The 13,153-nt window shown below is 35.8% G+C and overlaps 1 protein-coding gene across 1 annotated transcript; it reads left to right on the top strand.

Moving 5' to 3' along the window:
* The first annotated feature begins 1,295 nt into the window (after positions 1–1,295).
* Positions 1,296–12,661, top strand: LOC140821405 (T-complex protein 1 subunit gamma-like). Its single transcript, XM_073181884.1, has 13 exons — positions 1,296–1,453; positions 2,146–2,207; positions 2,798–2,870; positions 3,025–3,092; positions 3,333–3,402; positions 3,877–3,945; positions 4,043–4,114; positions 5,392–5,465; positions 6,273–6,935; positions 7,007–7,132; positions 11,994–12,098; positions 12,177–12,251; positions 12,346–12,661. The coding sequence occupies exons 1-13, from the start codon at positions 1,429–1,431 to the stop codon at positions 12,535–12,537; spliced, it is 1,674 nt and encodes a 557-aa protein (XP_073037985.1). The 5' UTR covers positions 1,296–1,428; the 3' UTR covers positions 12,538–12,661.
* Positions 12,662–13,153: the final 492 nt, after the last annotated feature.

The following is a 13,153-nucleotide window of genomic DNA, read 5'->3' as shown; positions in this document are numbered from 1 at the left end:
TGTGTTTGATGTGCGTAAAACCATTCGGTGAAGCACAGTCGTGGAATCATAATCTCTAAATTTTTAAGATGAAAAACGAGCATGATTATATTATAAGTTCGGTCAATTTTGGGTTTTGTTCTTTAACTGATCCAAAATTTTATTTTAGTTTTGGTTCAATTTTTTTTCAGTCCAATAAGTTATATTTTCGTATTCTTAGTTGTTTTTCATGGGATATCAGTGACGTAACGAGAGATATGAACATTATTGAAGTGTTCCGACGTTACAGTGTTAATTCTCACTTATGCTGCATCCTTGAGGGGAGGTTGTTGACTGTTTATTACCACCGAATATTTTCTATATGTTGAATATTTAAATTATTACACGCTTTGATTGATTGCGGCATCCTGCAGCATGATTTACTTATTCTCACCCTTGTGGTCGGTAGTATAAAGGTTACAGGGTTTTCACAAGGCGATCATTGTAGTTTTGTTATTGTAAGAAAATAAACGAATGATAGAAGAAATTCGGAAAACAGTAGGTTTTTCATCGCTATTATATCCTTGAATACTTTGTTCATTGTGCACAAATTTTATCAAAATTTACATTTAAACATTGTCTATAATTGGCGAACCATGTACTTGATTTTATAATTTATAACCAGTAAACGATTATCTAATATTTTTTCATATAATAATTGTTTATAATTATATAAAAAATTTAATTAATTATTCAAAACGCTCATACTTATTAAATTTAATAATTAATTACATAAAACAACACATAGTGTATCGCATGCTATTAGTCAAGTTAAAAGGCAATGAAGTATTAGTGTGAAATCGCTCGTAATTAGTACTAGCTACTCTGCACATGCGGTGCGTGTGTGTACAATTTTTTTTATAATTATTTATGGACTAAAATGAAATTTGACAAATTATCGAGGTACTAAAGTGCTATTTGAATAATTGTAATAAAAAAAATAAAAACAAAAATGTTTTTTGAAATTAAAAAAAAAACAAAAATGTAATTTTGATATCAAATAAGGGCAAAATAGAGAAACCAAAAAACAGACCAAAGACACCAAAAACAGTTATTCTAATATGCTTAAACTTAATAAATAGTAAAAGATTTTGATATCAAATAAGGGCAAAATAGGGAAACCAAAAAACAGACCAAAGACACCAAAAACAGTTATTCTAATATGCTTAAACTTAATAAATAGTAAAAGATATACCATGAAATAAATTATAAGTTAATAGGTACAAATAAATCTTAATTTTTATGTTTATATATATATATGTATATATGTATGTAAAATTAATAACTGGTTTCAGAGCCCAACTTCTGTTTCACCGTAAAATCTCGTAAACCCTAACGAGTTCTCGAGTGGTCGATCTCTTATTTCAAATCTCTGCCGCGCCGCTCTTCCGGGATCGATTCCAGGACACAATGAACGCTCAGGTCCTCGTCCTCAGTAAGTCTGTTTCTCTTTCAGCTGTATGAATGCACGTTCACATTTTTGCTGTTCATTTTCCATTTAACATTGTTAGCGCAAGTTTTGAGCACTCATATTAGTATATCTTCATTGCCGTTAGTATATTTAACTGTAAGGTGTTGTAAATAATTATCATGAATAACTAATCTAGTATGTGTTGCGGTGATGGAATTGTATCTGCGTGGTAGTCTCTCGATGCCGTATTAAAAAATACTGTAGATAAAGAGAATGTCTGTTTTCTTGTACTTCAAGCGATTGAATTCTGTATGCTGAGAGCTATCCTGTATCTTGATAATTATACAAATTGAAAGCAGTTAAGGAATGCTTTAACTGTCTAACGAACTATCAAATTAATTCAGCTATAACCCAGTTTGGTCTTCATTCAATATCTGTTGAATTCTAATAAATAGTTTGATTGCAATGTCTGCCTTGGAATTTTTGTGTGTGAGAGGTCAGGGGAAGTTTCGAGAGTGTTGTAAAACTCTGTTTGAAGATCCAAATGAGTTGTCATTTTATATTTGCGAAGCTGAGTTTCACCAATGCCTTCAGAGTCTTGGATAGATGTTTACTTAAAATTTATAATTTGGAAAGAGAGATGTGAATTAAAATCTTTCTGTTTTATTTATAGATTATTGTGGTTTGACTGATGCATATGATGTTTGGTTGAACAGAGGATACTTTGAAGCGGGAATCTGGAAACAAGGTGCACCATGCCAATATCCAAGCATCCAAGGTAGTTGGCTTCCTCCTCTCCTTGTTCCACATTTTTCAATGAATTTATAATTAACCTGAGCTGCCAGTATATGTATTCTAATATCTTACTGTAGCAAAATTGTTTTCAAAACAGACAATTTTAATGTGGCCCCGCATTCTGGTAATGACATTCTAAATTAACATGTACCTTGTAACTCTTTCCGTTAGAGTCATTTGGTGTGAAGTTCAGGAGTTTGGATGTTTATGTTTAGGTTCATTTACTATTTTAATTTTGTAACTTTAATTTCATGTTAGGCGGGTGGAAGTTTGCTCTTGTGAGGGCATGCATGGTTTGAAAGAGTATGGTTTTATGCTAGTCAATGTTAGTTTAAAGTGAATTATATTTTTGTGGCTAATGAGTTTGATGATGATTTTAAACTGTTTCATGAACCTCAACATTGCAAAGTTTATGCTAATGCATGCTGCGACTTAAGACTTATTTAGGAACTTTAACCAATTAGTTCCAAGTCTAGTTATAATTATAAATTTAAAAAATTGCTTGTTATGATTTCCCGAATGTCTTTTGTCCAATTGCTTGTCAACCACTACTGTTTTGGTTGCTCTTTACAGGCTGTTGCAGATATTATACGTACCACTTTGGGTCCAAGATCAATGTTGAAAATGTTGCTTGATGCTGGAGGAGGTGATTTTATTGTTCATTTAACAAGAACTATCTTTAGTGTTTAGCTTTAATGAATGGTGGTTCTGTAAAAAAAATTCTTGTGTGAGAGGTTGCTGGCGAACTTCTCTAATCATATCATTCTTTGTTAGGTAATACATTCTTTTGATAATTACAGGGATAGTAGTGACAAACGATGGGAATGCTATTCTTCGTGAATTGGATGTTGCACACCCAGCGGCAAAGGCATTCTTTCTTTGTTAATCTTTACTTTAAGTTGTTCAACTCCTATTTTTGATCTAACATAAAGGACATCTATTAATTATGCGTCGCAATTGCACTATTTTCTATTGCAGTTCACTTAATGGTTGTTTTTCCGTCGGTGTTATGTAACTGTAAAACTGATGCATCTAGATGTGGACTTGCACCTTGCTGAAATTGTATCAATTTACTGCACTCTGATCCGCCCTTTTTAAATGGTTGCAGTCAATGATTGAACTAAGCCGAACTCAGGATGAGGAGGTAGGGGATGGAACCACATCTGTCATCGTCCTTGGTATGGGTGATGTTATTTTTTAATCCAATTAATTTTCTCTTGATTTTTCATATGTTTTGAGAGCTAATTTGTCATTCTGAATTTCTGATGAATTATACTTGTGTATGAATACTTGTGCATTTGCAGTAGATATACTGTATATACTATTTTTTGTGCCTATTGTGGGGTGTATGTATGTGCACGGCCAAAAATGCTTTGACATGTTAGTGTGCTGTATCTGTATTCTGGTGAACTGTGTGATATTGTGTCACTGTCTGCTGTATGCATACGAGCATATCTTTATGATGGTTGCTTATAGCTCAGAGAGTTCTTGTTTAGGGCCACGATGGATAAATTATCATGGACTTCTCTTTGATTAATATGAGAGTCTTCACTCAATTTTAACATATTATAATGCTTTCATAACTGTTCTTATTTTGTTTTTGATGTGATTATTTTCCTTTCCTTATTTTTCTGTAATTTATATTGTTGTAGCTGGTGAGATGCTCCATGTTGCAGAAGCGTTCATTGATAAGAACTATCATCCCACTGTCATCTGTCGAGGTAATATTAGTTACTCTTTAATATTCAATATCTCTGCTCTGAGGATTATGTATATGCCTATATGGATGATAACAAGGTCCCTTCCATTGTGCTGCAGCGTATAATAAAGCCTTAGAGGATGCCGTTTCTGTGCTTGACAAAATTGCATTGACTGTAGATGTCAAGGATCGTAAGTTTATTGCATTTATTTTTCCTTCAATCCTGTACCTCATGTTTGACTATCGTTTGTTTTCTAGTGGTATGTAAAGTCCGTTACCAGAGAGATTTCAGTTGTTTGCATGCTTAGTGAGGCAACACTTTGTGACCAGGACTTGATCTTATGTAGACAACGGCCACTTTACACTTATTTTGATTTCATGTAGAGAATTTCTACGTGAATTAGGATATAAGCTCCACTATCGAACATAAGAGGGTTTAAATACCCTAAAGTTTCCTCCCCTGGTTGGTTGGTGTGGAGACCAAATCAAAGTGTGATGTATATTTCTTTTTCTAGAATGTCAGATTAAGCTCAATGATAGGAACCACAACATAAACTTATGAAGATAGGAAGATAATAATGATGCATGAGGTTAGAAGAGTTCCAGGAGCCCACGAACTCATGTTTTAGATACAGTCCCTTAGTTATTTATTTTTCTTGATTTCACCTACTTATGCAAGTGAGTCTAAAGCTCAAAATCATTTTTTATTTTATTTATTCTATTTTGGTTTACCTTCCTACTCTGACCTTTAGAATTAATCGAGGTAGCTGTATTGATACTCATTGTCATAATTGATGGAAGAGTGACTGTTCTTTTCGTTCTTTGAGATAACATCTATAACCTTGATATTCAGGTGTAAGACGGTGCGATGCACTTCCAACAGTTCGATCTAGTGGTTGAATTCCTGTCAAGGTTTTTACAAATCAAATAGCAAACCCAATTGCTGATTTATAATTTTAAAATTTTCTATTAAATTCAAATATTGTTATATTGCTAATTATTAGTTATTTTTGTTTTATTATACAATTAAAGTATAACAGGATTATTTTTTCTTTGTTTCGTGCAACAAAGTTGTTTCTTTTTTATTTCAATGTATAAGTGATAACACCGTGCATAATTATGTATTTTAACTGTATATAGTAGACTTGTTAATTTGGTTTTGGTTAAACCAAATCTAATCGGAATCCCAAAGGTTTAGAAAAAAATTTCGTAATCTGATAGTACTTGACCAACTTTTTTTGTTTTTCAAATTTCACTTATATTTTTGGTCAACTGGGTCAATTAACCAAACAGTGACACCCACACTTGAACCCGACAAGCTGAAGAATTAACCCAAGCAATGTCCAAGATGACCAATTGAAAGTTTTTAATGAATCATTTAGCAATATAACCAACGATAAGGCAGTGCAACTCTTTTCCTTGTCTATTCTTCTTGCTTTCTTATACTTGTATGTTTTTCGCATGGCAGGTTCAACTATGTTAGGGCTTGTTAAGAGTTGTATTGGCACAAAATTTACCAGTCGATTTGGAGATTTAATCGCTGTGAGTATTTTGTGATTTGTAATTTAATAGTCCTTCAACACCCATATGGGTCCATCACTCCTTTTATTTTCATTCCACTATTCATATATGTATTTTTATAATGATTCAGGCATGCCAATGGATAGGAAACCATGAGATAATATCAAATATAGATCACTAAGTATATCTGAACAAAGATCTTAAAGAAATTTTATTCAGTTCATTATTAATTGAAAGGCGACCTATACGAAGTCAAAATCATTAATTTATTCAAGTGAAGATTGGGTTTCCAAATTGGATTGTTGATTTGTTTGTTTGTCTTTTTGTAATTTTAGTTGGAAGGATGTCTTATCCTACATTTGTACATTTTAAATTTAATTTTATTATATTTTACAAATGAGGGTTCTAACATTAAATGATTCTATATTTGTATTGCTACTGCCCATTTAAGGCCCACATAGGGATGGGGTTGCAGTTGAAACTCTAGCATGATGATCCTCTCTTGCAAGTATTTCGCATATGCCATTTCTTTTCAGTAATGGTTGAGTTAATTTGCTAGAGAAGCTTGTCACAAGGACTTGTAAACAACCTTAAGTGCAAGAGTTAAATTGAAAGTAAAATCTAAACTCACGCAAGTAATTTACTCAACTTATGTGTTTACATAAGACCAATTTTAAATTATTTGTTTGAATTGCATTTATTAGTGGAACGTGATTATAGAAATTACAACTTTGAGAAGATTTTAGACAACAAAGCTTTTGAATGCATGGTCTGTTGCTTACATGGTTATCCGAATTTTAATTGGGTTATTCTGTGGTAACCTTTCAGGACTTAGCCATCGATGCCACAACAACTGTTGGTGTTGATCTTGGTGAAGGATTGCGTGATGTGGATATCAAAAAGTACATCAAAGTAGAGAAGGTTCCTGGTAGTCAGTTGGAGGACTCTAATGTTTTAAAAGGTGTAATGATTAACAAGGATGTTGTTGCTCCTGGAAAAATGAGAAGAAAAATACTGAATCCTAGAATTATTCTCCTCGATTGTCCTCTCGAGTACAAGAAAGGCGAGAACCAAACCAACGCTGAATTGCTGAGGGAAGAAGATTGGAGTGTATTACTTAAACTGGAAGAGGAGTATATTGAGAACCTATGTGTGCAGATACTAAAGTTCAAACCAGATTTAGTGATAACTGAAAAGGGGCTCAGCGATCTGGCTTGTCATTATCTTGGCAAAGCTGGTGTCAGTGCAATCCGAAGGTTGAGAAAGACTGACAATAACAGAATTGCCAAGGCATGTGGGGCAGTTATTGTTAATAGACCTGATGAGTTGCAAGAATCTGATGTTGGTACTGGTGCTGGACTGTTTGAGGTGAAGAAAATCGGGGATGAGTTCTTTGCGTTCATCGTCGACTGCGTGAATCCAAAAGCATGCACCATACTTTTGAGGGGTGCCAGCAAGGATCTTCTGAATGAAGTGGAAAGAAATTTGCAGGTATCTGCGAGATTTTATGCCCATTAGGATTGTGTGATTGGTTTTCTGATTTTAAATTATGATTGTACCAGGATGCTATGTCTGTAGCTAGAAATATAATTAAAAATCCAAAACTTGTTCCCGGTGGAGGTGCTACGGAGCTGACTGTGTCGGCTATGTTAAAACAAAAGAGTTCTTCAATTGAAGGTATAGAAAAGGTGAGCAGTTTCTTGACTTCTCAGGTTGCATCTGTTAATTTCTGTCATTCATCCTCAACTTAGGTAATGGCCATTTGGAGAATATATATCAACTTCATGACATAAAATGTCATTTGTTTACTTGTTTTTCAGATATCGTGTTACAACCATGATTTAATATATAATGATAAAGGTGATTTACAGTGAAAGGTATCCCAAAGATAATCTCTGTACCCTGGCACAAGCTATTCCCTAGCACAAGCTAGCAAAGAAATGAACATAAAGAAAAATTTACTCTCACTCACACATTTATTTATTGCTATCTTTCTAGACTCTTCTAAGATTTATGACTATGGGCCTGTTTGGATCTAGGTCCACTAACAACAGGTCCGTAACAATACCACCGTCTTCAAAATCAGCCTTGTCCTCAAGGCTGAGTCTTGAAACTTGATCTTCTACGAATTTCGTGTCCTTCCAACCAACATCAAAGACAATTAACTCAAAACCAAGATTGAAGAACTCGTGACCAGAATACAAAAACCAAAAGGATTTTTTTTTTTATGAGAAACATAAATTTTATTAATATAGATCTTTTAACATTACAAGAAGTGGACTAGCGATCCACTGCACCCAAATAAAACCATCTAATTTTAACAATACACATAGGACCAATCCCTTAAAATGTCAAATGTAGAGACTCCATAAAAGTTTGTATCCGTTCCAATCCAATTGGCTAACATGAACTTGACTTTTCCCCATATATCTTCCGTTGTTTTTTCTAACTCTTGGAAAATTCTTCTTTTCCTCTGCAACCAAATTTCCCATGTAACTCCGTGGATTACCATTCTCCAAAAAATCTTACCTTTCTTACCGAGCAAATGGCCAAGATCCGTATTAAACAAATCATTAGTTGTCCTCGGCACAACCCAAATCAGTGGTCAATTCCACCAAAGCCTTGGCCCACAATGCATGAGTGAATTTGCAATGAATGAACAAATGATCTTGTGTTTCCACCTCCTGACGACACAACACACACCAGTTTGGACAAAGAGAACATTTAGGATATCTCTTTTGCATCATCTCAGCTGTCGGTAATTTAGCAAGGATTGCCGTCCATGAGAATATCTGAACCTTTGAAGGAATAGGCACTTTCCAAATGATATTGAAAAATTTGAAATCATGAGCGCCATTATCATGCATGAAAAAAGATGGGAAAAAAGATTTGACCGAGAACCTCCCGGATGGATCCCCCTCCCACTGCTGAAAATCATCAACTCCTTCCACTAATCTCACCCCCTCTAGAATGCTTAATAGTGAAGATAGCTGCGTGACCTCCTCCTCTCGGAGTGATCGACGGTGATGAAGGTCCCAAGAAAAAGCATTCGTGGAAAAATCAAAGTGAGCAAAATAAGAGATAGGCAAATTATGAACCAAGGAGACACGAAACAAAGATGGGATCAACTCTCGGAAAGATGAATCTCCCAACCAAATATCCTCCCAAAATCTGATTTTTGTCCCCACTCGAACCACTAATCTCATTAGTCGGTGATAAGTCGGGTATGATTTTGAAATGAACTTCCACGGACATCTAAAAGTCACATTTTTAGCCAACCCCGCATCCCATCCATTTTCTTGTATCCCATACTTGCTCCTTATTATTCTTTTCCACGACTCATTTTCAACATTAAACCTCCACCACCATTTTCCCATTAAAGCTATATTTCGTAAACAAATATTCCCAATGCCTAATCCCCCTTTCTCCTTCGGTCTACAAACTTTTTCCCATCTAACCATATGACAATGTGATTCGCCCTCATTCCCATCCCACAAAAAATCTCTCATTACTTTTTCCATCGCCCCCGCTATTCCTTTTGGTACCTTGAAAAGAGACAAAAAATATATAGGCAAGGCAGTCAACACCGCGGCAATCAATGTTAGTCTTCCGCCCTTAGACAAGAACGCCTTTTTTCATGATGCCAATCTTCTTTTTAATGGGTTACCACCGAGAGGGACTCCCAAATATTTTATTGGCCATTGTTCCCTGCGGCAACCAATTCCCCTCGCCATATCTCCCTCTTTTACTTCATCTTGATTTAATCCCAGCAAAGCACTCTTCAACACTTGATTTAATTATCATAGAGATATTGACTAAATTGTTAAATTCCTGCAACTTCGAGTAAAAATCAGGAAGCTTATTCATCCCCAAATGTGCTTCTAGGACTATAAAGCTGATAGAGAAAACCCTCAACTCCACATTCTCTGTATCTTGCATGGTTACCCATGCCACTCCAGCAAAATTATCTTATTTGATTTTGCCCACAGCCCTAGCAATTTAATTTCGTCATTAATTGCCCTTTTTGCCCTCTTTCTAATTTCATCAATTTGCCACCCGTTCATTTCATAAGAATCTTTGCTCCACGACTTTCCTTTAATTGACTTCTTTATCAAAGGATTAACTTTCCCAAATTCTCTCGGAATCCCTTGGAAAGAGCTGTCATCCTTCTCTTTTTTTCCTTGTAATCCACTTATCCCTGGCATGGTCAATAAACAATAATAGTTTTGATCTCCGAGGATACTCCCATCATCAACCATATTGCCTCGAGTCATCCTTCCTTTCATATTTATTTCCTCGATAGTGTAACCAATAATTTTCATTACTTTATATGTTGCCCCAACCACTGAATTTCCATCAATTATTTACCAAATCACATCATGTGCCAACGAATAATCGAATACCTCCCTAGCTATTGCAACCCACAAAAGAGTTGATACCATAAACAAAAGCTTACCTGTACCCACCATAAAACCGACATCAGTATTACCCATTCCAGTAGCAGATTGATCAACAACCCCAGCTACACCTATATTGTAAACTTCCACCAAATTGAGCCTTAGCTTAGGAATTTGGAGGTGCAATCTGCTTTTCTTTCAACCCTTTTCCTCACTATCGGAGGTACATCTGATTCCGAAGCGCCGCTGCATGTCATACCACCACGGACGCCCACCGATGACTCACCGAACTTCCACCTTTGAATGATCAATTTTCTTCTCCTGCCCAATTGCTATGTCTCGACGCCAAGTACGATGTGCTCTTATTGGTTGGTCTATAATATCTATGTAGGCCCAACCCACATACCAGTCACCAAACATGTCAAGAAAATACTCATCCGAACCCAACTCCCTATCCCTGATATTGGGCCTGCAAGCCTTACTCTTCTCCACTTTAAAGACTTGTTTCCATGGGCTCCCACCACCCCACAATTTTTCTTCTTGGGCATAAAAATAAAATAGCCCATGTCTTTTCTTTCTTCTCCAAACCACCCTAGTGTTAGCCCAATCATGCGTAGCCCTACCTTTCTTCTCCCCTGCATCGATGACGGGAATCCTTCCTTCATGAATTTTCAACCACTGTATCTTTTGATCAACTCCATCATGAGTCACTTCCCTTCCTTGACCAGAAATTTCTTTTAAACCCATGGCATCTCAATGAACTTCAGGCTGCTGTTGACCGTGAGTTGCTGATTTGATCCATCTCCATTTTAATTTAAATCTCCAATGCCATAGATTCCTGTACCAGATTGTGTTTGGCTTCACCTCTTAATTGTTTGATTGGTTTTTTCGATGTATGGTACAAGTCGTGATGCCTCTCCAATCGGATCTACCTCATCAACCACAGGTAAATTCATTCCATAATCTCGATCCTTGGTGCTTTTTTCTACTTCGCTCCGCATAAGAGTAGTGCGTTTGACTCCTCCTGAAGTTTGGTCTGGTTCCACATTATCTTGCAGTTGTACTTTCACCGGCAAGTTTTCGTCCCCCTTCCCCATATATATATATATATATATATATATATTATAACATGTCTCTCTTTCTTATCAGCCTGTTCATCAGATTCCCCCAAGGCTAGGTTAGTGAACTCTCTCCTCCTCCTCCTTACTTGAACAAGTTCCCAATATTTCTATTGACTGCTCCACCTACTCCTCAATACCTGCAAATTTTTTCACTGCTTTGGTCATCGATATTACAGTCTCATGTAATTTCAGCACCATCTTATTCATATCCTCTGCTATCTTCAACATCTTATCTTCCAATTCATTGATTCTCATGTCTAGCTCTATGGTTGCCATCTCTTCTTCCACTCTAATCGACATCAGACAGGTCGGACCAATTGTTACAACCACAATTTGTATATAATGATAAAGGTGATTTACAGTGAAAGATATCCTGGAGATGATCTCCGTACCCAAGCAAAAGTTAGTTAACACTCGAGCGAGGAAATAAACAGAATGAAAAATTTACTCCCCTCTTCACTCATTTTTTATTGCTATCTTTGTGGACTCTTATAAGATTTATGACTCTTGGGCTGTTTGGATCTAGTCCCACTAATAACAGGTCTGTAACATACCGCCTATGCTGGATTGGAACATTATCATTCTTCTACTTTGTTTTAACAGAAGTTTTTCACAAGCATACATACATGTTGGTAAGCTAGAATGTTTTTTCAATTTGCAAATGACCAGCAAGATCTGATTGTGAGTTACTAAATGGTCAAATGAACTTCATTTTATTAGGGATTGGATTCTTGTTTGTTGATAATATGATTCGGGTCGTGGATCTTTTGTCCGCCTTTTATAATCATTAGCGTTAATTTATATATTATCGTTTCTTATCCAAAAAAAAGAGTTTCATATTCTTAAAAATTGTTTTAGAATAACCCGACTAATTCTCATTGGTTCAATCCAACAATTGATCAAGATTAGCATCTCTCTTAATCTTATGTTCGCATGATGAATTCTGCTATGCAGCTAACTGTGCATCTTTCACCTGAGGATATCTAACTTGCAGAAATTGAAAATCTAGTTTTATGCATCATTATGAACAGTGGCCTTATGAAGCAGCGGCGATTGCTTTTGAGGCTATTCCAAGAACTTTGGCTCAGAACTGTGGTGTCAATGTGATAAGGACTATGACTGCCTTACAAGGAAAGGTGAAATTTCCTTCATTCTGCATCATCAAATCTGTGCTATTCATATGTCGTGTTATTTATTTGTTTTTATCCTTTTAGCATGCAAATGGTGAGAATGCGTGGATCGGCATAGATGGAAATACTGGTGAAGTTGCTGATATGAAAGAGCGGAAGGTGTGATTTTGAGAATAACCTTTCCTTGATATTCGTATTATCAAATACTTTCCAGTTATAAATCCGTTTTCATGGTATGTATATACACACTCAGATATGGGATTCCTACACGGTGAAGGCACAAGCATTTAAGACGGTCATTGAAGCTGCTTGCATGCTTTTAAGAATTGACGACATAGTTAGTGGTATTAAGAAGAAGCAGGCACCAGGAGCTAGTCAGGCTCCATCAAAGCCGAAAATTGAGGAAGAGGGTGATGCGGATAATGAGCAGATGATTCCTGAGTGAGGAAATGACAGTTTTATCGTGTAGGATACTGTGTTTTTTATTGAACGGTGTTGGTTGTAAGTGAATTTTCTGTCGGCCATTTAATCGAGTTGTTTTTGAAAAAAAAGATTTTTTTTTCCTCAAATTGTTATGGTTTAGCATTTAATAAAATTAAAAAAAAAATCTTAATAAATTATTATGTGTATAATTACTAATATTAATAATATTAACACGCCAACCGATCTGTCTTTACAAAAGGGCCTTGGAACAAAATAGACAAACTGAGAGATGCCTAGGGAAATAACTTGGCCCTACAAAATGTGCCAGAGTTCGCTGCTCGGTGACAATGTAGCATGTGCGTTCTCTGAAGATTCTTGGACAGCTCGCAGATATCCTCCACAATGGTAGCATCATGTTCAACTATCCACCGTCAAATTTCGAAGGGTCATGCATTCCTACATTTATAAAATCCAGGATTCATAGTGTAATAATTTGGAAAAAAAAAAACTTATCGCAATTGACTTGGGAGATAAATAGGTACCGCACTTTCTTTTTCCAACCATACAATTGAATGGTAGCATGTTCTTTGTTCTTACAGGCTCATAAAAGTAAGATCCGAGGATGGAGAATAATAAAC

The sequence above is a fragment of the Primulina eburnea genome, unplaced genomic scaffold, assembly GCF_022965805.1.
Source record: "Primulina eburnea isolate SZY01 unplaced genomic scaffold, ASM2296580v1 ctg55_ERROPOS1863358, whole genome shotgun sequence".
Taxonomy (NCBI): Eukaryota; Viridiplantae; Streptophyta; class Magnoliopsida; order Lamiales; family Gesneriaceae; genus Primulina; species Primulina eburnea.
This window is presented reverse-complemented; position numbering and strand designations above follow the sequence as displayed.